This window comes from Pan troglodytes, chromosome 1 (assembly GCF_028858775.2).
Source record: "Pan troglodytes isolate AG18354 chromosome 1, NHGRI_mPanTro3-v2.0_pri, whole genome shotgun sequence".
Taxonomy (NCBI): Eukaryota; Metazoa; Chordata; class Mammalia; order Primates; family Hominidae; genus Pan; species Pan troglodytes.
The window spans coordinates 43,476,545-43,495,714 of NC_072398.2; the positions used below are offsets into that span (position 1 = coordinate 43,476,545).

The 19,170-nt window shown below is 47.7% G+C and overlaps 2 protein-coding genes and 1 non-coding gene across 5 annotated transcripts in view; 1 reads left to right on the plus strand and 2 right to left on the minus strand.

Moving 5' to 3' along the window:
* The window catches only part of ELK4 (ETS transcription factor ELK4), a 29,279-nt gene extending 27,792 nt beyond the window's left edge, over positions 1-1,487 (plus strand). The window contains exon 6 of the transcript XR_008541153.2: positions 1,290-1,487. The gene's annotated coding sequence lies outside the window, so the exon portion shown is untranslated. The remainder of the gene's footprint in view (positions 1-1,289) is intronic.
* Positions 1,488-1,720: 233 nt separating this feature from the next.
* The window catches only part of MFSD4A (major facilitator superfamily domain containing 4A), a 33,936-nt gene continuing 16,486 nt past the window's right edge, over positions 1,721-19,170 (minus strand). For 2 of the 3 annotated variants that reach the window (XM_009441291.4, XM_016937210.3), the window contains 5 exons: positions 18,435-18,608; positions 12,336-12,483; positions 6,760-6,830; positions 5,369-5,489; positions 1,721-4,222 (listed from right to left, as the gene is read on the minus strand). In XM_009441291.4, the coding sequence (XP_009439566.2) occupies positions 4,167-4,222; positions 5,369-5,489; positions 6,760-6,830; positions 12,336-12,483; positions 18,435-18,608 (570 nt within the window). In that variant the 3' untranslated portion in view covers positions 1,721-4,166. The other variant, XM_016937213.3, reaches the window with a different exon arrangement.
* Positions 9,451-9,557, minus strand: LOC112207030 (U6 spliceosomal RNA). Its single transcript, XR_002941512.1, has one exon. It is a non-coding gene; the product is annotated as a U6 spliceosomal RNA (small nuclear RNA).

The window sequence follows — 19,170 nt, forward strand, 5'->3', positions numbered from 1 at the left end:
TGAATCCAATCACTTTCACCACTTCCGTTGCTATCTACATTTCCAAGCCACCATTATTTCTTCAGTCTATTGCAGTGGTACACAGGTGGTCTTCCCAATTCCATGCTTGCCCCATAGTCTCTTTTCCATAGTAACCAGTGATACTTTAGATATGTAAATCAGATCGTGTCGCTTGCCTGCTCACAACTCTTCCAGTCATCTTACATCACTCAAAAAAAACCTCTACACATACCATGGCTTATATGATCTGGCCTCTAGCAACCACTCCCACTTGTTCCGTTTGACTCTTCCTCACTGCAGTTGAGCCACACCAGCCTACTTGCTGTTCCTCCAATACCATAAGCATATTCCAGCCTAAGGCTCTTGTACTTGCTGTGCCCCCTGCCTGATGGGATGTTTTCACGTACTTGGATAGCTTGGTCCCACGTATCATTTAGTTTTCTACACAAATAGGACCTCCTTAGAAAGGCCTTCCAGAGCATCTTTTTTTTTTTTTTTTTTTTTTTTTTTGAGACAGCCTCACCCTGTCACCCAGGCTGGAGTGCAGTGGCACAATCTCAGCTTACTGTAACCTCCACCTCCCAGGTTCAAGCAATTCTCCCACCTCAGCCTCCCCAGTAGCTGGGATTACAGATTACAGGTGTGCACCACCACGCCCAGCTAAATTTTGTATTTTTAGTAGAGACAGGATTTTGCCATGTTGGCCAGGCTGGTCTTGAACTCCTGATCTCAGGTGATCCGCCTGCCTCAGCCTCCCAAAGTGTTGGGATTACAGGTGTGAGCCACTGTGCCTGGCCCTAGAGCATCTCTTGACATTCCCTATTCCCATTCCATACTCCCTGTATGTTTCTTTATGGTGCTACATTACCCCTCACCCTGTGGCATTCCCATATCCTATTCCATATTCCCTGTATGTTTCTTTATGGTGCTACATTACCCCTCACCCTGTGGCATTCCCATATCCTATTCCATATTCCCTGTATGTTTCTTTATGGTGCTACGTTACCCCTCACCCTGTGGCATTCCCATATCCTATTCCATATTCCCTGTATGTTTCTTTATGGTGCTACATTACCCCTCACCCTGTGGCATGTTACGTGTAGTATTTGTTGGCTGTCTGTATGTCTTCACCTGCGGTATAATCCTTGTGAGGCAGGGACTTGTCTCAGTCACCACTGTATGTCTGTACCTAGATGAGTGCCTTGAACATAGGTGCTTAACAAATCCTTTTTGACTGAATAAATGAAATTCACTCTAAAAGAACTCTATGTCACTGTGTCTTCTTTTAGTGAATCCGATGTGCCCGATGGGTTAGATTTCCATATACAAGTAGCAGAGGAAAATCTGGGAACAGGGTGATTCCACAGGATTCTGAAATGTCCAAATTCCTGAAAGGAAGATGAGGAAGAAAGTCCTACTTGTGTAACTGAGAAGCGTGTGGCGTAAGAATCGACCTGCCTTTTCCTTATTCTGATTTTATGTAATAGGGAATAGTGGCACTTAGCCCTGCTATGAGAGGTTATTTATTTATTTATTTATTTATTTTTCTTTTTTTAAAAAAATTCAGAGTTTCCCTTGTGAGACAGTTTTCTTTCTTCTAAAATATAAGCCATATTAACTTATAGTATGAGAGAGACCTGCCTCTGGGGAACATCAGACCATTTGTTTCTGAGTGTATACAAGAGGATCAATTGTTCTTCATAATGGATAACACACTTAATAAGTTTAAATATTTTATTTTAGGAAAGGTACTCTTAGATTTGTGTTAATGTTGTTTTCTGTATTAACAAATTAGTCACAATCAACTTCGATATAGCCATTGATTCTTCTTTCTAAATCTGTATAAAAAGGATATTTTCTTGAAAAACCACAAGAAAAATACAGCTGCTTTTTCATTGCCCAGGTCAGTTACTCGCTACAGTCAGACTGCATTTAAATTAGACTGGCATCTAATACTTTTGAGTATTTACAAACATAATTAAAACTATACTCCTAGACCACCAGCTTTCAAAAAAGTTGGATCTGCTTGACTTGCAATAAATATGTACCAAACATGAATAATTTCTAAGCTGCTTATGAGGAGGTTTTAAAAATTACTAACATTTATTAAGCAGTTTGTGTGTCAGGCATATTGTGAGTGCTTTATACAAATTCACTTACTTTTTTCAGAATTCCTTTGAGGTAGGGTAGGTACTTTTAGAAATGCCATTTTACATGTGAAAAGTGAGGTTGGAAGAGCCTCAGTAACCTGCCCAGGGCCACACAGCTAGAAGGTGAGCCAGCACTTGAGCCACGTTTCTCTTTCCAGCCAGATTCTCAGCACTCAGCTGTGCTGCTGCTGGTCACAGCTGGCTGACTGGACCAGGAAGAACCTTTTAGTGTCAGGCGTGTGAATCACAGCACTTGGGACAGGTTACCAAGAACCATGATCACTTAATTTTTATATTTATACATGTACATTTGTATATACATAGAGAAAGTGCAGGCAAAACCATTATACAGTTACTCTAATAGCCATTTGCTACTGCCAGCAGTCTCAGGACTGATCCCTGTCTAAGCTGGCAAGTTTACATTCTCCTTGTATCACTACAGGATTTGCTCTGGACAGGAGCTGTAACTCCTCAACAAATCCTGCTTTCAGTCTACTACTGCACAGCTTGAATTGTTCAGTAGGCCCAGCTTTTTGTGAAAGAAAAGGCCTTGCCATGGTATAAAGAGTTTTTTTCCCTCTATAAAAGATGGAAAATTTTTGGCTGGGTGCAGTGGCTCACGCCTGTAATCCCAGCACTTTGGGAGGCCGAGGCGGGCAGATCATGAGGTCAGGAGATCAAGACCATCCTGGCTAACACGGTGAAATCCCGTCTCTACTAAAAATACAAAAAATTAGCTGTGCGTGATGGCATGCGCCTGTAGTCACAGCTACTTGGGAGGCTGAGGCAGGAGAATCGCTTGAAACTGGGAGGCGGAGGTTGCAGTGAGCCGAGATGACGCCACTGCATTCCAGCCTGGCAACAGAGTGAGACTCTGTCTCAAAAACAAAAACAAAAAAAGATGTAAAATTTTCATTAGGTATTTTCAGAAAGTCTTAGTGCTGTTTCTATACCTTTTATATGCTAGTCAATGTCAGTAGAAAAAAATGGAACATCCATTTCATTCTCCCGGGCGATTTCTGGACCAGTTAGCCTTGATTACTAGCAGTGGTATGCTGGTAAATGTTTAACCACTGGCTCTCCGGGATCTGTAGCTTTTGCCAGTGTCCATGGTAATACTCCCACCTGGCTGATTTCAAGCTACCAACATGCTATCACGAAGAGTGGAGCTGAGACAAGGTGCACAGTAGCACACCATCATATATAGTAATTCCACCACACAGGTACCATGGACGTAAATTACCTCAAGAGCATCAAGATCAAATTAGGAAGTGATATGCTTTGAATATTTATTACCTTTGTTTTAAATGTAATTGATTTAATTATAAGTTTGTAAGATTTGATTTTTAATAATGGCTGCATTTAATAACCAGCTGTCAAAATGAAAATTTTACAATCAGCTTTTCTAAGTTGGTATGAGCTAGCTTAGCATACCACTACATTAGTATACCAAAGAGAGCAAGATTCAACTTTTCCTTTTGGTGTTTGAGAATATAGATAAGCTATTGATGTCTGCAGCAGGAATTTAAGGGACTTTGGACTATTAAGTGAAAAGCACGAAAATCCTTTGAGCATGCCAGGGAATAACTTGCAGCTTGTTTTGCTTAAATTGAAATATATCTACATATAGCAATGATCATGGAGCTTTACAATTTCAACCTATTTTTACAAACTTCAATGAAGAATGATCTCAAACCCAGAGTATGGTCCATGCATGAGGTGACAAATGGAGTGAAGCGCGCGGCTGTCTCCTTCCTTCCCATCTGGGTATCTGGACAGCTCTTACCAACAGTCTGAACCAGGGAAGAAGATAACTTGAGAAGCCAGGTAAACTTCTAATGATTTTGACCAGGTACCAGGACTCACTTTAATTTCCTCTACCCAACCAAGTTTTAGTGGAGAAGACTTGAATAGCCATTGAGAGAGCGCCTCCACCACCACCCAGCTTTCTGAAACAGTATGGTCGTGCTGGTGATCAAGAGGCTGAAAGTCTTCTCTTGCCTCCTTCACCCAGTTTTACCTCTGGTAGCACTCAGAGTTTTCCATTCCAATTGATCTGTCTTGGGTAGGAACTACAAAAGAAAAACAAAACAGGTAGCATGTTTCAGCAGCTCTGATGGGTTTCAGCGATGATTCATTCTGAGAGCTTACCCGGGCTGTTTGTTTCTCTGCCATTCTGTGGCTCTAGAGGGAGCAAAGTGAAAAGTCAGCCCCCCTAGTTCTGGCGAACAGTTGGTGGAGGCAGTTTCCTGAGACTGCTGTCTAGGGCTTGGGGAATGTGTCTGTCTCCCATGAATAAGCCCATTAAGTGTTATTCATTTAATGTTCAGCAAATATTAATTGAATGTAGGTCTTAAATGAAACTCCTCTGTGTGTGCAACCAGTACTGCTGTCTCAGAAGTGAGGCTATAGTTAGTGCTGTTTTGGGGGCCACCTTTCCTTCTGGGCCTTTGTACTGAGCGTTCAGAGCGTAGATATGTTCACCCACTGAGAGCGGATGGTGAATGCCTGTTCCTTTAGTCTTTTTGTGATGATTTTGCTTTTTATAGGAAGGACAAAGTCTCCGCCTGGGCACCTTAAGAACTGGCTTTGCACACAGCCGATGCAGTCCCTGGGCACTTTGAAAGCAGTGGGCAAAAGGGCAGGTAAGGGCTCAGGGTTATGAAAATTGCTTTGGGACTCCCCCTGCCTGGGGTCTCTAGAAGGGAGACTATTCTTAGGAGGTGTCTGTGCCCTGAAGGAGACTTTCTTTGCTACTTGGCCTGAAGGACTTCTTTTTGAAAAAAAGATTTGGACTAGAATCAAAATCCTGAACTGCAAAGAGATGGCCAATTAGGCCGTTGGGCTGAGTTCCAGCCAAGGAGTCGGGCTCTGCCTTTCAGTTCCCTGAACAGGCTGCAAAGAGATTCTTGGCTCATGGTCCCATGACATGGTGGGATGCAGGAAGCCAAGTTCACAATCCATACCCCTCTGCTAATGGAGAAACCATGAGTCAGCCGACCCAGCTCTCGCCTATCTTAAGAGTCCAGCGCAGACAATCGTATGGAAAGCAGGAAGAGAGGAAAAGGAAGCTGTAGAAAAATAAACATTTCCTTGCATTTTACTTGGAACAGAGCAGCGTTTCTGGCACGTTAAGATCCATAGCATCTCCTGCTCCCCCGCTCCCCGACCCCGGCTCTGTTTTCCTCCTCTTGTGTAGAAACAGATTCTTTCCTTACCTGATGGGAGTCCAGGGTGCATCCTGTGGAAAAACAGGAGCAAGATATAGAAGGTAAAAGCCAGACAACCAAAGATCACGCCACAGACCAGGAAACTATAGCTGCCCTGAGCCTGGAATATCTGCCAAAGGGGAAAACACAGACAGACAGACAATTAAAACTTCACATGGAAAGTGTAACGGAGGAAGCAGCCTTCTCCATCCTTGGCTGGTTTTTCAGCTAAGTTGAGGCCCGTCACACCAAGAGATGGAATCATGGGGAGGAGGGAGGCCTTGGCCTTGTTTCAAGTTGATGTGTCTGGAGAAGGCCGAAGTCCTGCTCTAAGGCAGGGACTGGACCTGGTGACCCCCTGCAGTCCCTTGCAGCTCTGTGTTCTGGAACCTTCTGACAATCTCTATCATCACTGAAGCTCCAGTCATACTAGGTGTTTCTATACCTAACCACAACTTTGCAGAGGATATATTGTTTTAATCTCTTATTATGAGAATTTAAAACATGTTAAAGTAGTATATGGAGCTCCAATGAACCCATCACTCAACTTTAGCAGTCAGCACCGGTTTCATTGGTGGCCTTGCACTTCTTTTCTGCACTAGGTTACACTAAAGCAAGTCCCAGATGTCACATCATTTCAATGAGGAGGTTATGGTGAGATGCAGCTCTTCCCCTCCCTCCAGCAGGGCAAAAGAGGAGGAAAGGAGAATGGAGTCACAATGAGGGAGATTTTGGAGGCTGAAAGATCTAGATGTGAGGTCCTCTCTGTCAGTTTCTAGAAGTGTGACTGACCTAGGGCAAGTTGCTAAATTCATCTGAGTTTCCGTATCCTCTGTTGTAAAAAGGGGAATAATATCTACATTATAGTATTCAATAAAAAGTAGATGTTAGGTTTTATTTTTTTTTTCCTGGTGAATAAATGAAACATGGGTAGATTTGAATAGAACTGGAAGAGTTGGCCCTCTGGGTCAGGGCAGGAGTTGAGCAGGAAGCTGGGCCCTCTGCAGGGTGGCCAGAGGCTGTGAGAGGTGGGGTAGGGAGTGGTGGGTTCCGAAGGGATGGAAAAAGAACTCTGACTGCAGTTCCAACCCATCTCAGGCTCTGAGAGCTAAACAGCATTCCCACGGGCCCCCTCTGGCCCTGCTCCCAGACATGGCTTGTGTTTGCTTTGGACTTTTCCATGCATCCGTTCACATCTCCAGATCCCACATATGGAGGCTCAGCTCTCAGGGCTGGCTTGGAAACGGAAACAGGTAACAACGGCACAGGGGGCCCTGCTGGCTTTGCTGGAGACTCAGGAAAGGGACAGTTTGAGTTCAGAAGGTGGCTATCTGCATCTTCTCACCTGTCAGAGGAGTGCTCCCCAAATGCTCCCCTCTCCCATACAGGTCCCCACATACCGAACCAACCAGCATCTGCAGCACCATCTCGCCAACTCCTGCCCCTGTCACCAGCACTGTGGTTGCACAGCCTAACAAAAAGAGAAGGTTTGGTTTGGTAAAAGCAAGTTAAGGAGACAGAAGTCAGCATTACAATCCAGGTTGCTGGCCAGGCACAGTGGCATATGCATTTTGGAAGGCAGTATTCCCAGTACTTTAGGAGTCAGAAGTGGGAGGATCTCTTGAGGCCAGGAGTTCAAGACCAGTCTGGGCAATATCACAAGACTTGGTCTCTACAAAAAGTAAAATTAAAAAAAATTAACTAGGTATGGTGGTGTGCACCTGTAGTCCCAGCTACTTGGGAGGCTAAGGTAGGAGGATCCCTCGAGCCCATGAATTGGAGGCTGCAGTGAGCCATGATCACACCACTGTACTCCAGCCTGGGTGACAGAGTGAGACCCTGTCAAAAAACGGAAAAAAAAAAACAACCAAAAAACAAAAAACCTAGGTTGCTTCTGGGAAACCTCTGGAAGATGGCCTGGCAGAAAGGACTACTTTGGATTTCTCAGACATGAGCCTGTAACTTTGCTTTGGGAAATGCCTAGGTCTTACTGCCATTTTGTCCTTTCCTTGTTCTGAAACCTTTAATTGCTCATCAGTATCTCAGGGTAAATCCCATCTTGCTTAGCCCTGGCATTCAGCGCCATTCCCATTCTGACTGCTACCTACCTTTCCAGAAAGATTTCCTGATATCCTGAGGCTAGTCCTCTGGTGCAGGCAGACTAGTGTCTTCGCTGTCCTGGCATTGCACTGACCAGCCACACGCCCTGATGAGTCTGGCAGTGTGGTGCACACCTTCAGAGCCCAAGCTTCAGAGTCAGACTTGGGTTCCAAGCCCAGGTTGTCACCTACTGGCCATGTGACCTTAGACAAGTTCTCTAACTTCTCTAGGCCTTGGTTTCTCCTTCTCTGTAAGATGAGCATCACACCTCCTTCACAGACTTACCGTGTGGGTAACTCTGATGTAAGACATGCCAAGAGCCTGGCATAGGACTGGCACACAATAAACTCAAAACCAGCCCACCTCTCTGCGCAAGCCCCTCAGCACTGCCTTCAGGATGAAGGCCAAGGACTTTCAAGTGGTTTGCAGGGCCCTTTAGACTCTGCCCCTGCTAACGGCTCAGGCTTCTCTCTCCCCCTCCACCCTCCATAACTCTCACCTCCAGGCTTCAGCACACATCTTCACTCCCCACTGAACATTCATCATCCTCCTCTTTTCTGGTAAACTATCATTCATCTTTTTTTTTTTTTTTGAGACAGAGTCTTGCTCTGTCGCCCAGGCTGGAGTACAGTGCCTCAGCCTCCCAAGAAGCTGGGATTATAGGTATGCACCACCACACCTGGCTAATTTTTGTATTTTTAGTAGAGATGGGGTTCCACCATGTTGGCCAGCTTGTTCCCATTCATCTTTTAGGTCCTAGTTTAGACTTCCATCAGTAATGTTCCTCTCTGGTCCCCATGCCTGGATGGGTTGCTTCTCTGTGCTGTGATATCACCCTGCACCTGCTCTCACCACACTGTCTGTTGACCAGCTAGCCCTCCCCACTAGGCTGGAAGCCCAGGAGAGGATGGCCATGCCTTGTCATATAGATCACTGGCAAAAACCAGTGCCTGTTAGTAGCACAGCAGCTAACACATAGTAGACACTATTTCTTTTAATAAAATGGTTGTCATCATTGTCTACTCTGGACTTCACATTCCTTCTAGCTTGTTCAGTCTCGCTTATGTTCAGACTTGTCTCTGTGCCTTTGCTCTCATTCTGTTCACTGCCCCACCCTACCCAGGAAGGCCTTTCCATTTTCCTCTCTGCTTTTCTAGATTCTGGTCCAGCTCACATCCCATCCCCTCTATGAAACTACTTTTATTTAAATCAACACTGCCCCCTCACTCCCTTCCCTGAATTCCAGCAGCACCCATCTGTCTGTTCCACTCATTTGTTTAAAAAACTGAGGACCACTGGGTTCTATGCTAACCACTGAGGATGCTCAGGTGAATACTAAGAGTTAACAAGACACTGAGTGCCTGTGAGTCAGCTTTGATGCTAAGTCAAAAGCTTTACATTTTTTCTGATGCACAAAACAATCCTAAAAGGCAGGTATTTGCATCCCCATTTTACAGATGAGAAAATTGAGGCTCAGAGAGGGGAAGGAAGTGAAACTGCACAAGGTCATAAAGCCAGTAACTCTGGAGGCAGGACTGCCAGGTGTGCTATTGCCTGCACAGCCCATGCTCTTACCCTTGTCCCTTGGTAGGGTCATGTTGTCTAGGAGAAGAAGCAGATAACCTAGGTACAAAAGTCTTGAGATGGGTCAAACATGAGAGACAGGGGCAACGTCAAAGGGCACAAAGGGGAGGCACACCTTTCCAGTGGGGATCAGAGGAGCTTCCTGGAGAGGGACGCTTCCTGGAGTTAGGTCTGGAAGGAAGAGCAGGAAGATAAAGGGGCGAGATGGAGCAGGGAGGACGTTCCAGGCAGAGGGTTCACCACGTGCCAAAGTAGGGAGGTACAGAACAGTTTTTGTGCCATCAGGGAATAGCATGTAATTCGTGGCTAGGATGCAGGTTTGCAGGGGAAGCAGGGAGAGAGAAGTCTGGAGAGAAAGATGCCCCATAGGTAGATCTGGAGGTTGTGATCAGCTCTGTTTTCTGGTTTTTTTGGGGGAACACTTCACACATTTGCATGTCATCCTTGGACAGGGGCCATGCTCATCATCTCTGTGTTGGTCCAATTTTAGTACATGTGCTGCTGAAGTAAGCACAGCCCTGTTTTACCATGTGGAGGGTGGCTTAGTACATGGTCCTCACCTCTAGGTGCACATTAGAATCACCTAGCAGCTCCGGACCAGTTGCATCAGACTCAGAGGTAAGGCCCAGTCACTGGGTTTTGGTACCAGAACTCCAGGTGATTTTAATGTTCAGCCAGCTGGGTTAGATGGAGGCAAGACTGAAGACAAGGAGACAAGATAAGACCCATCAAAGAAGGGATGGAGGTGATTAGAACTTGGAAAAACCTGGGTACCATTAACTAGTCCAAGCAGGTCAATGAAGATAAAGACCTTAAATTAGGCAGGGACAGTAAGAAATGAAGATGATGGATTTGAGTGATCATTTGCAGGCAGAATCAATCAATATCACTTTTTTTTTTTTTTTTTTTTTGAGACAGAGTCTTGCTCTGTCACCCAGGCTGGAGTGCAATCTCAGCTCGCTGCAACCTCCACCTCCTGGGTTCAAGCAATTCTCCTGCCTCAGCCTCCCAAGTAGCTGGGATTACAGGCGCCTGCCACCACGCCTAGCTAATTTTTGTACTTTTAGTAGAGCCGGGGTTTCACTGTGTTGGCCAGGCTGGTCCCAAATTCCTGACTTCAAGTGATCCACCCGCCTCAGCCTCCCAAAGTGCTGGGATTACAGGCGTGAGCCACTGCACCTGGCCTCACTTATCATTATTAAACTCTAACATTTGTTGATCACTTAAAACTCTTGAGTTGTACTGTGTGACATGTGATAGCTACCTTATTTCATTACTTCATTTATTCCCTTGAGGCTTGGAGACTGATGTGTGAGGGAGGAGTCTGAGGGCTCCTGGGCCCTCGCCCATGGGAGCTGGGTGCGTGGCTGTCCTGTTGTTAGGACAAGCTGCAGGGAGAGACTGTGTTTCCTTGGCCATGTCCCGTGGGGCCCAGCATGATGTCCTGAGTAGCAGAAAGATGGGTGAGTGATGGGCTGCCTGGATGATGACTGGCTGATGCATTTTCTGCCCTCAGTTTTCACCATGGCCAGGACCTCTTCAGAGTCATGATTCAATGGAATTTATACCAAGTGTGCCCTGATTTGGGGGTGTTTCTCAGATGATGTGTAGTGCCCCCACTCAGAGGAGCCAGAAGCCAAAGAAACTCAGGTACACTTGATTCTGTAATTCATTCTCTCACAGGAATTGTCTTCTAAACTGCAAATATTAAACAGCGCAGAGAATGGTCTCACAAGCTCAGAAGGGATCTGGGAGGAAATGAACTGCTAAGAGGGTTATTTTCAGCTACTTTCACTTACTGCTTTAAACTGTGCTTCTATTGTTTGAGGTTTTTGCAGTGAGCACATACGGCTTATATAATAAAAAAATTTCCATTTTGAAAACAAAACAAAAAGTGTGCAGGTTTATCGTAGAAAAGATTTTATTCCTAACGACTGATGGTGATGTTATGTGCTAAAATTGTCTGGGGCTTATCCTTCGATTTCAAGGATCCAGGCTGTGGATAACTGCTGGGTGCAGCTCTAACTGCCCTGACTCTCCCTGTACACCAGCTTCCCCCACTCCTCTCTAAAGAAATCGCTCATCTTTTTTTTTTTTTTTTTTTTTTTTGAGACAGAGTCTCTCTCTGTTGCCCAGGCTGGAGTGCAGTGGCGGGATTTCGGCTCACTGCAAGCTCCGCCTCCCGGTTTCACGCCATTCTCCTGCCTCAGCCTCCCGAGTAGCTGGGACTACAGGCGCCTGCCACCACGCCTGGCTAATTTTTTTGTATTTTTAGTAGAGACGGGGTTTCACCGTGTTAGCTAGGATGGTCTCGATCTCCTGACCTCGTGATCCGCCTGCCTTGGCCTCCCAAAGTGCTGGGATTACAGGCGTGAGCCACCCCGCCCGGCCAGAAATCGCTTATCTTAATGCTGGTTTTCCAGCCTCTAGTGCGTCTCTGGTGATGTTCAAAACATAATTATTTTTAATTAACTCATTAAAAAAGAGATCTTTGCTATAGGCACTTGGGAGGCTAGGGAAAGGGGAGGGAGAGTAGTCAAGAGAATTAGAGATTTCTGACATCAAAGAGGCTGTGTGACTCCTGAAACCAGATCCGTGTTCTAATCCTCCACGTTTCTAACATCCACCACAGCCACAAGGCCGGCACGTACTGTTACTGAAAATTAGCTTACAAAATGCCTTTCCTATGCCATAACTTCTCCTGTGCATCTTTGCTTTTCTTTGAACTTGGCATTTCCAGCACATCCATATCGCACAAAATGTCAGCTGCAGGTCAGCAGACGTTACGATGGGGACAAAGCGGATGGAAAAAAGAAGCTTAACTGCTTCTCTGCGGCCTGCAATCCCATCATTACGGGGATCATTCTGAATGGAGGGAGCCCAGCGGGTCAGAACCACCCCGGCTGTGGGCCTGCTCCCGCCAAAGTCAGGAGGGGGGTGTTCATTTCTCCAGGGAGCTAGGGCAGCGTTCTCGCTGGGAGATGGTGCTGGCCTAGAAGAGCACAGGGGAACATCACACACCGGGGACAGTTGTGGGGTGGGGGGAGGGGGGAGGGATAGCATTAGGAGATATACCTAATGCTAAATGACGAGTTAATGGGTGCAGCACACCAACATGGCACATGTATACATATGTAACAAACCTGCACGTTGTGCACATGTACCCTAAAACTTAAAGTATAATAATAATAAAATTAAAAAAAAAAAAAAAGAGCACAGAGAGACAGGGCAGAGCGAGGCGGCGGCGCCCAGCTAGATAGAGCGCGCCTCCTGGCTCGGGCCCGGCCCTCACCTTTGTACTGCAGCGAGTCCTCGGTGTAGGCCAGCATGCTGGGGAAGGTGCTGCTGAGAAACAGGCCCAGGCTTGCCGTCCCCACGAACAGGAAGACGACGTTGTAGGAGAAAATAAGCAGCACCAGGAACGTCACCACCACGCCAACCTGTCGCGGCAGAGGTGGAGGCGGTTAGGAATTGCGAAAAGCTGAGCATCGGTGGTGAGGAACCGCCAGGAGTCGGCGTCTCCTGGCTTGGCGTTTCCTCTCTAGCCCAAGGAGCCCAGCTGTGTGACCCGCGCGCCACCCCGTGGACCAGGCGGGAACCGCAGTGTTCCGGGGACCGTTCTGACATCCGGAAGGAAGCGTGGAAAGGAGACCCCCGCCTAGACATCTTCCCACCTAGACATCTCCCCTAACAGCTACGGTACACGCTGCGTAAGCATTTGGGGACTGAGGACTACCTGTCCCCAAGGTCTTATCTGTAACCGCGGGAACTCCACCCAAGCCAATTTCATCAGCTCTCTCTGCCCTGCCAGCCCTGGGGGTAGGAGAGTCTCTGTTTCTTTGTGAGAAGCTGCTTCTCTTCTCCTGAAAGCCAAGAGTGCACAGACAGGAAGCCATCAGATAGCAGGGGAAGAGGGGTGGTGGCAGCAGGGTCCCATCCTCTGGGAATCCTAGCCAGCCACCCAGGGAGAGGGTCAGTGGCTGTGGCAGTCAGCTTGGCACCCTCAGATTTGGCTCAGATTCCCATGGGCAGATGCTAACCTATGGTTGGAGACCCAGAAATCTTTCTTTTCTTTCCTTTTTTTTTTTTTTTTTTTTTTTGAGAGACAGGGTCTCACTCTGTTGCCCAAGTTGGAGTGCAGTGGTGCAATCTCAGCTCACTGCAGCCTCGACCTACAGGGCTCAAGCGTTCCTCCCACCTCAGCCTCCTGAGTAGCTGGGACCTCAGGCATGTGCCACCACGCCTGCTAATTTTCTGTATTTTTAGTCGAGAAAGGGTTCGCCATGTTGCCCAGGCTGGTCTTGAACTTCTGGGCTCAAGCAATCCATCTGCCTCAGCTTCCCAAACTGTTGGGATTACAGGCATGAGCCCCCACGCCCAGCCAAATCTTTCTAGTTCAGTAAAGGTCTCTGTCACGCAGGCATGTTTTTGTTAATATAACCATATTTCTAAGTTCTTTAAACACGTTTTTATGTCTGCATTGAGTCACTTCTGTGCAAGATGTATCTGGGAATAAACCCAGGCAGCACAAGATTTGGGGTCAGAAGACCCAGGTGGAAGTCCCGATGTGTTTTTTACCAGCTGTGGAACCCGGAAGTAGCTGATTGCTCTAATTCTTAACTTCCTAATCTGCAAAATAGGAATAGTTACAAAAGCCACACTAAAGAGTGGTGGTGAAATAATACAGATGAAGGGGCTCTGTAAACTGTGGTGCTTCAGACAAATATGAGTCCTAGTGTTTCTCTGTGGGCTTTTCTTAGACGTCTCAGGAGATAAGGATCTTCTATAGCAGCCTATGGCTTTGAGGTAAAAATCTCCTGGATGAAGACATCTGTTTCTTTAAAAAGTAAGTACAGACTATAGAGCTAGGCAAGAAATCTCATCCAGCTCCCAACCCCTCCACTTCTGGGCATGCAGAAAGGAAAGACTTTCAGGGTTGGGAGCCGATCCTGGGAGAGTTGCTCCAATTGGAAAATCAAAGCCGGTGCTCCTAATCCTTGAGGCCTTTACGCTCCTCTAGCAGCCCTTCCGTCTCTGCCACAGGATCTGTTAGGTGGAAGGTGTTCTCGAGGCTCAGAGGCCTTACCCAGACAGACTTCCTCCCCTGGGGAGGGATCAGCCACAAAACAGTGGCTGAAGGAGAGAAACACATTCCCTTCACAATGGAAATGGAAAGACAAAAGACTTCTTTCATGCAGTAAAAATATGAAAGTCATAACATAACTATGGTTCCAAAGGTCATGTCTTTCTTTGGCACAGAACATGGTCCCTGAGATCCATTTGTTCTTGCTTTCCCCTCTGTTCACTCTCTCAATGTTGGGGTGGCCCAGGATTCTCTTCTGGCTCTTCCATGTCCGCAGTGCCCTGCTCCACGTTTCACCTGCCTCTGCAGCAGGCATGCTTGTATCTATCCCTCTAGCCATGAGCTGTGTCCAGGACTCCGGACTTGCACCTAAAGCTGCCCCTTGGATATAGTCAGTCCCTGGATGACTAACCATGTGGCCCAAACTAGACTTTTAATTTCCTCTGCCAATCCTACTCCTGCACACATCAAGTGAGGGCATCCCAGTCATGCAGTTGCTCAAGTCCTGTGTCTAAGGTCCTTGATTCCTCCTTTCCTTACCTCCCACACCTGGGTCAGCAACAAGTCCTGTCCGCACCATCTCAAAAAACATGTTCGATCCTTGTACTGCTCCAGATCCATCCACACCACCCCATCCCAGCCGCCTCCCTCTGGCGCCTGGACTACAATAACAGACAGTCCGTGTTTGACTCTTGCCAGCTACAGTCTGTTCTTCCACACTGGAGTGCACTTTTAAAATGCAGTGCAAGTGGCTGGAGATGGTGGCTCCTGTCTAGTTCTACCACTTTGGTAGGCTGAGGCAGGAAGGATCGCTTGGGACCAGGAGTTCAAGACCAGCCTGGGCAACATAGTGAGACCCTGTCTCTCTAAAAAAAAACAATAATAAATTTTAAAAATGCAATGCAAGCTATGTTAGATGGAAATGTGAAACATCACGGGGCACCTGTATAAGTGCCGTTTACTTCATAGCATGAATAAATGTATCTGTGAGATGCAAAAAAATAAAAAGAAAAAAGAAAATGCAACACAGACCTGCTTAAAACCTATTGGCTTCCTGCCCACTTAGAATAAAATTCAAAGCCCACCTTACAAAACCCTGAGGATGTAGCCCCTGTTTACTTCCCCATCCTCATCTTTTTCTGCTCCCGATCCCCCACCCTGCCTACCGTGCTCCCCCCAAGTTAGCCTCCTACCCCCTAACCCAGGCCTTTGAACACAGGCCTTTGAACTTCAGCCAGGCCTGCTCACCTCCTGCCTTCAGGGGCTGGCACCTTCTTAATATTCAGTGTTCAACTTAGGAGCCTGGGACAGATGCCGGGGTTTGGAAGCCGCCACTCCTGCTCCTCTTCTTCCACCTGGCTACCCCATGTACAAACCACATGCATTTCCAGCCATGCCTCAAAGACTGTCACCCTGAAAATCCCTAGATTTGGGGAAGTTTGAAAGACACCCAAGTCTTATTTTAGCCTTGGTGATAGAAGACTAACCAGGACGAACTATCAGCTCCACCAACTCTCTTCCCACGCAGTGTGGCCCCTGCCTCAGCCAGTGACTCAGTCTGGTACTGAGCCTGCATCCCCACTGCCTACACCCCCTCACCCTCCATCTGTGCTGGGGCACACTGCCCTCCTCTGGCCGGCCGTAAGCTCCCTGGAAGCAAGAACCTTGTCTTCCAGAACTTGGCGGCCTGCAGTTTGCAGCAGGGCTTTGCACATAGCACAAACATACTAAGTCAGGAAGTAGCTGTTGAGCTCCAGGAGAATGCTGAGAACAGGGTGGCCATTAATTTAACCTAGAGAGGAATACTCGGAAGTAGTCACAGTGAATATGACACAGGCACTTCACATCTACACAGGAGATGCTTGCTCAGGGCCACTCAGCTGCAGTTCCCAAACAGGGTGCCCACAAAAGCAGCTGGAAAGCTTCCAAAACAACCCAGAGGCCCAGGCTCTTCTCCACACCTCCTAAATTAGAATCTCTGGGGTAGGGGTCCATGATCCTATTTTCTCTCTCTCTTTTTTTTTTTTTTTTTTGATTTGAAGTCTTGCTCTGTCTCTCAGGCTGGAGGGCAGTGGCACCATTTCAGCTCACTGCAACCTCTGCCTGCTAGGTTCAAGTGATTCTCCTGCCTCAGCCTCCTGAGTAGCTGGGATTACAGGCAGGCGCCACCACGCCCGGCTAATTTTTGTATTTTTAGTAGAGATGGGGGTATCACCATGTTGGTCAGGCTGGTCTCGAACTCCTGACCTCGTGATCCACCCGCCTCGGCCTCCCAAAGTTCTGGGATTACAGGTGTGAGCCACCGCGCCTGGCCTTTTCATGATCCTATTTTCAAAAAGCAGCTCCAGTGAATCTAATGTATTTGGGAGTCACTTGTTCTAGGACAGTGTTTTCCTGAGCTTGCTGGATGATGTAATTCCCCTGGGGTATTTGTTTAATATATAGATTGCTATGCCTCCTCCTGGACATTCGGATTCACTCAGTCTGGGTTGGGCCCAGGAACCTGATTTTCCTTTTTAAAACCCAGCACTCCAGGTGAGTGTCTATGGGCAATGCCTAACATATGTGGATGCTTCAGACCTTTATTTTCCCAAACCCAGATTTCCACCCACTCTCCTCTGTCTTAGCAATTGGCCTTGTGTCTGACCTAGACAGGGAAGCCAGGGCTGGCCCCATGTCTGTGCCCTTCCTCTTCTGGAACCTTTCCCCTTTGACATCGTTTCGCCCCAACTCCATGGACAGGGGCCTTCCTCCTTGCTGAGCTTAGAGCTTCCTCCACTCCCGCTCTCCATCCCACCTCCCCTCTGTCAGGGCCTTCCTCACTCGGTTACTCTCTCACAATGGTATTTTCACAGACTCCTCCTTCTAATAGGTGTCCTCCCTTTATCCTCTACTATAAGCAGGCCCATACCACCCTGAGTCCTGCAGAACACAACTCCCTTCAACTCAAAAATATTTACAAAGAGAAATGCAAATTCCTCCACTGCTCATCTCCCTCTCACCCTCAACCTCTTGAGTTTGGGTTTATCACCTACCTCCCATCTACATTGAACTGAAATATCTTTCTTGAGGGTCAACTGGCACAAGGTCAAATCCAAAGGCCTTTCTTGGGGATCATGATCTTTGTCTCTGAAACTGCAACCTTGTGTCCAAACCCCATCTCTGCTAGAAATTCAACCAAGGAAATGCTTTCTTACCTGGACTTAGTACCCTCATTGGGCTACTTGGAAAGGTAGTAAGTTGCAGTTACTAGAGGTGTTTAAGCAGACAGTGAACCCTTTGGAAGGGATGTTATAGATAGAGGTGGCTCAAGCCTGATGGGAGGTTGGACTAGACAATTTGGCAGAAGTCTGTAATGTGGACCCCTGTGTCATGGATGGTGACGTGGATGGACACCAAGGCAAGGGTCTTAACCCACTGCTCAGGCCCAGACCTCCTGCCTCCTAGGCAGATCAGTTCCTTGAAGGTCATCCTCCATGTCCTGCCTACTTAAGAATCACCTAGCGCTAGGCAGAGTGGCTTACTCCTGTAATCCCAGCACTTTGGGAGGCCGAGGCGGGTGGATCATTAAGAGGTCAGGAGTTCAAGACCAGCCTGGCCAACGTGGTGAAACCCCATCACCATTAAAAATACAAAAATTAGCCAGGCATGGTGGTAGGCACCTGTAATCCCAGTTACTTGGGAGGCTGAGGCAGGAGAATCACTTGAACCTGGGAGACAGAGGTTGCAGTGAGCTGAGATTACACCACTGTGCTCCATCCTGGGTGACAAAGGGAGACCCTATCTCAAAAAAAAAAAAAAAAAAAAAAAAAAGAATCACCTAGGAGAGCTACAAAATGCAAATCCCCAGGCCCCAGCCCAGAGGCAGTGATTCCGACGGTTGCGGGATCCCTGGCCTCCACAGCTTTCCACTGACTGGAGGGCTCTGAGCAGCTGGGCACCAAGGTAAACACAGGAGGACCAGGGCCAGCACTGGCTTTCCTCACGCTCATAGCCGGTTGTTGGCTGGGATGGGCTCCACACACTGCAGCCAGCACCTCCTACAGACCTTTCCTTTTATGTTTTAAGGGTATAAGATCAGCAGCCCAGAGAGGGGAAGGGACTTTTCATGGTCACCCAGGTAGGCTCCATCTCCCAGGGAGGCTCCCACCCCTTCCTCGTCATCCTCTCTCCTCTCTTCCCTCTACTCCTGAGTTCCCATCCTGCTGGCAGAATGTAGGCCTGGGCAAACGTCCTGGGGTAGGGGCCAGGAGGAGAAGGCTTCTCCTGGGTCTCTCAGAAGAGAGAGGAGGCTATTCAGCTGCTTACCACGTTGATGAAAACCATGGTGGCCGGCTTCATTCTTGAGGATATGGGAATGGAGAGGAGCCGGCCCAGTGTGATGAAGCCCCAGAAGAGGCTGGGGAGGTAGCCGGCCACCTTGTGTCCCACAGACAGGGGCTTCTCCACAGCATAGCTGTACACGAAGGCGGAATAGGCACCCTGTGGAGAGACCGGGTGCTGCTGAGCACACCTGCAGCCCAGCCAGACAACGACCCTCACAAAGGGAGCCCAGGCTGGGCAGGTGTGGGGAGGGCAGAGGGAGGACTGCCTGTTCCCACTCCCAGAGGCTCAGCCAGGGCTGGGCTTGGAGTCAAGGCCACACAACACACTTGGCTCAAGCTGAGGACAGAACCTGGGGTGCCTTAGCTTACAGACTGCACCGTGGAGACCTAGGGGTTCCAGAGAGGTGGCTCTGGATCTCCATGGGAGTGCCCGCAGGGCCTGGGCAGACAGGCACTGCTCCCCACTTCAACCAGAGCAGAACACGACTTAAAAAAAAAAAAAAAAAAGGTGTGTGCAAGCATCTGGTTTTACAGATGAGAAAGCAGACAGAAGTGACTTGCCCGAGGTCACACCCAGTGCTGGAAGTCAACCAGTACTGTCACGAGTACTTTCCACCAGGTCATCTAAGTTTTTAGGGCTTTTTCTCTGGAGAGGTCATCATATGGCAATCAGTTGATCAGCCATTCACGACTGCCCTAATATAATCCTAAGAAGTTTC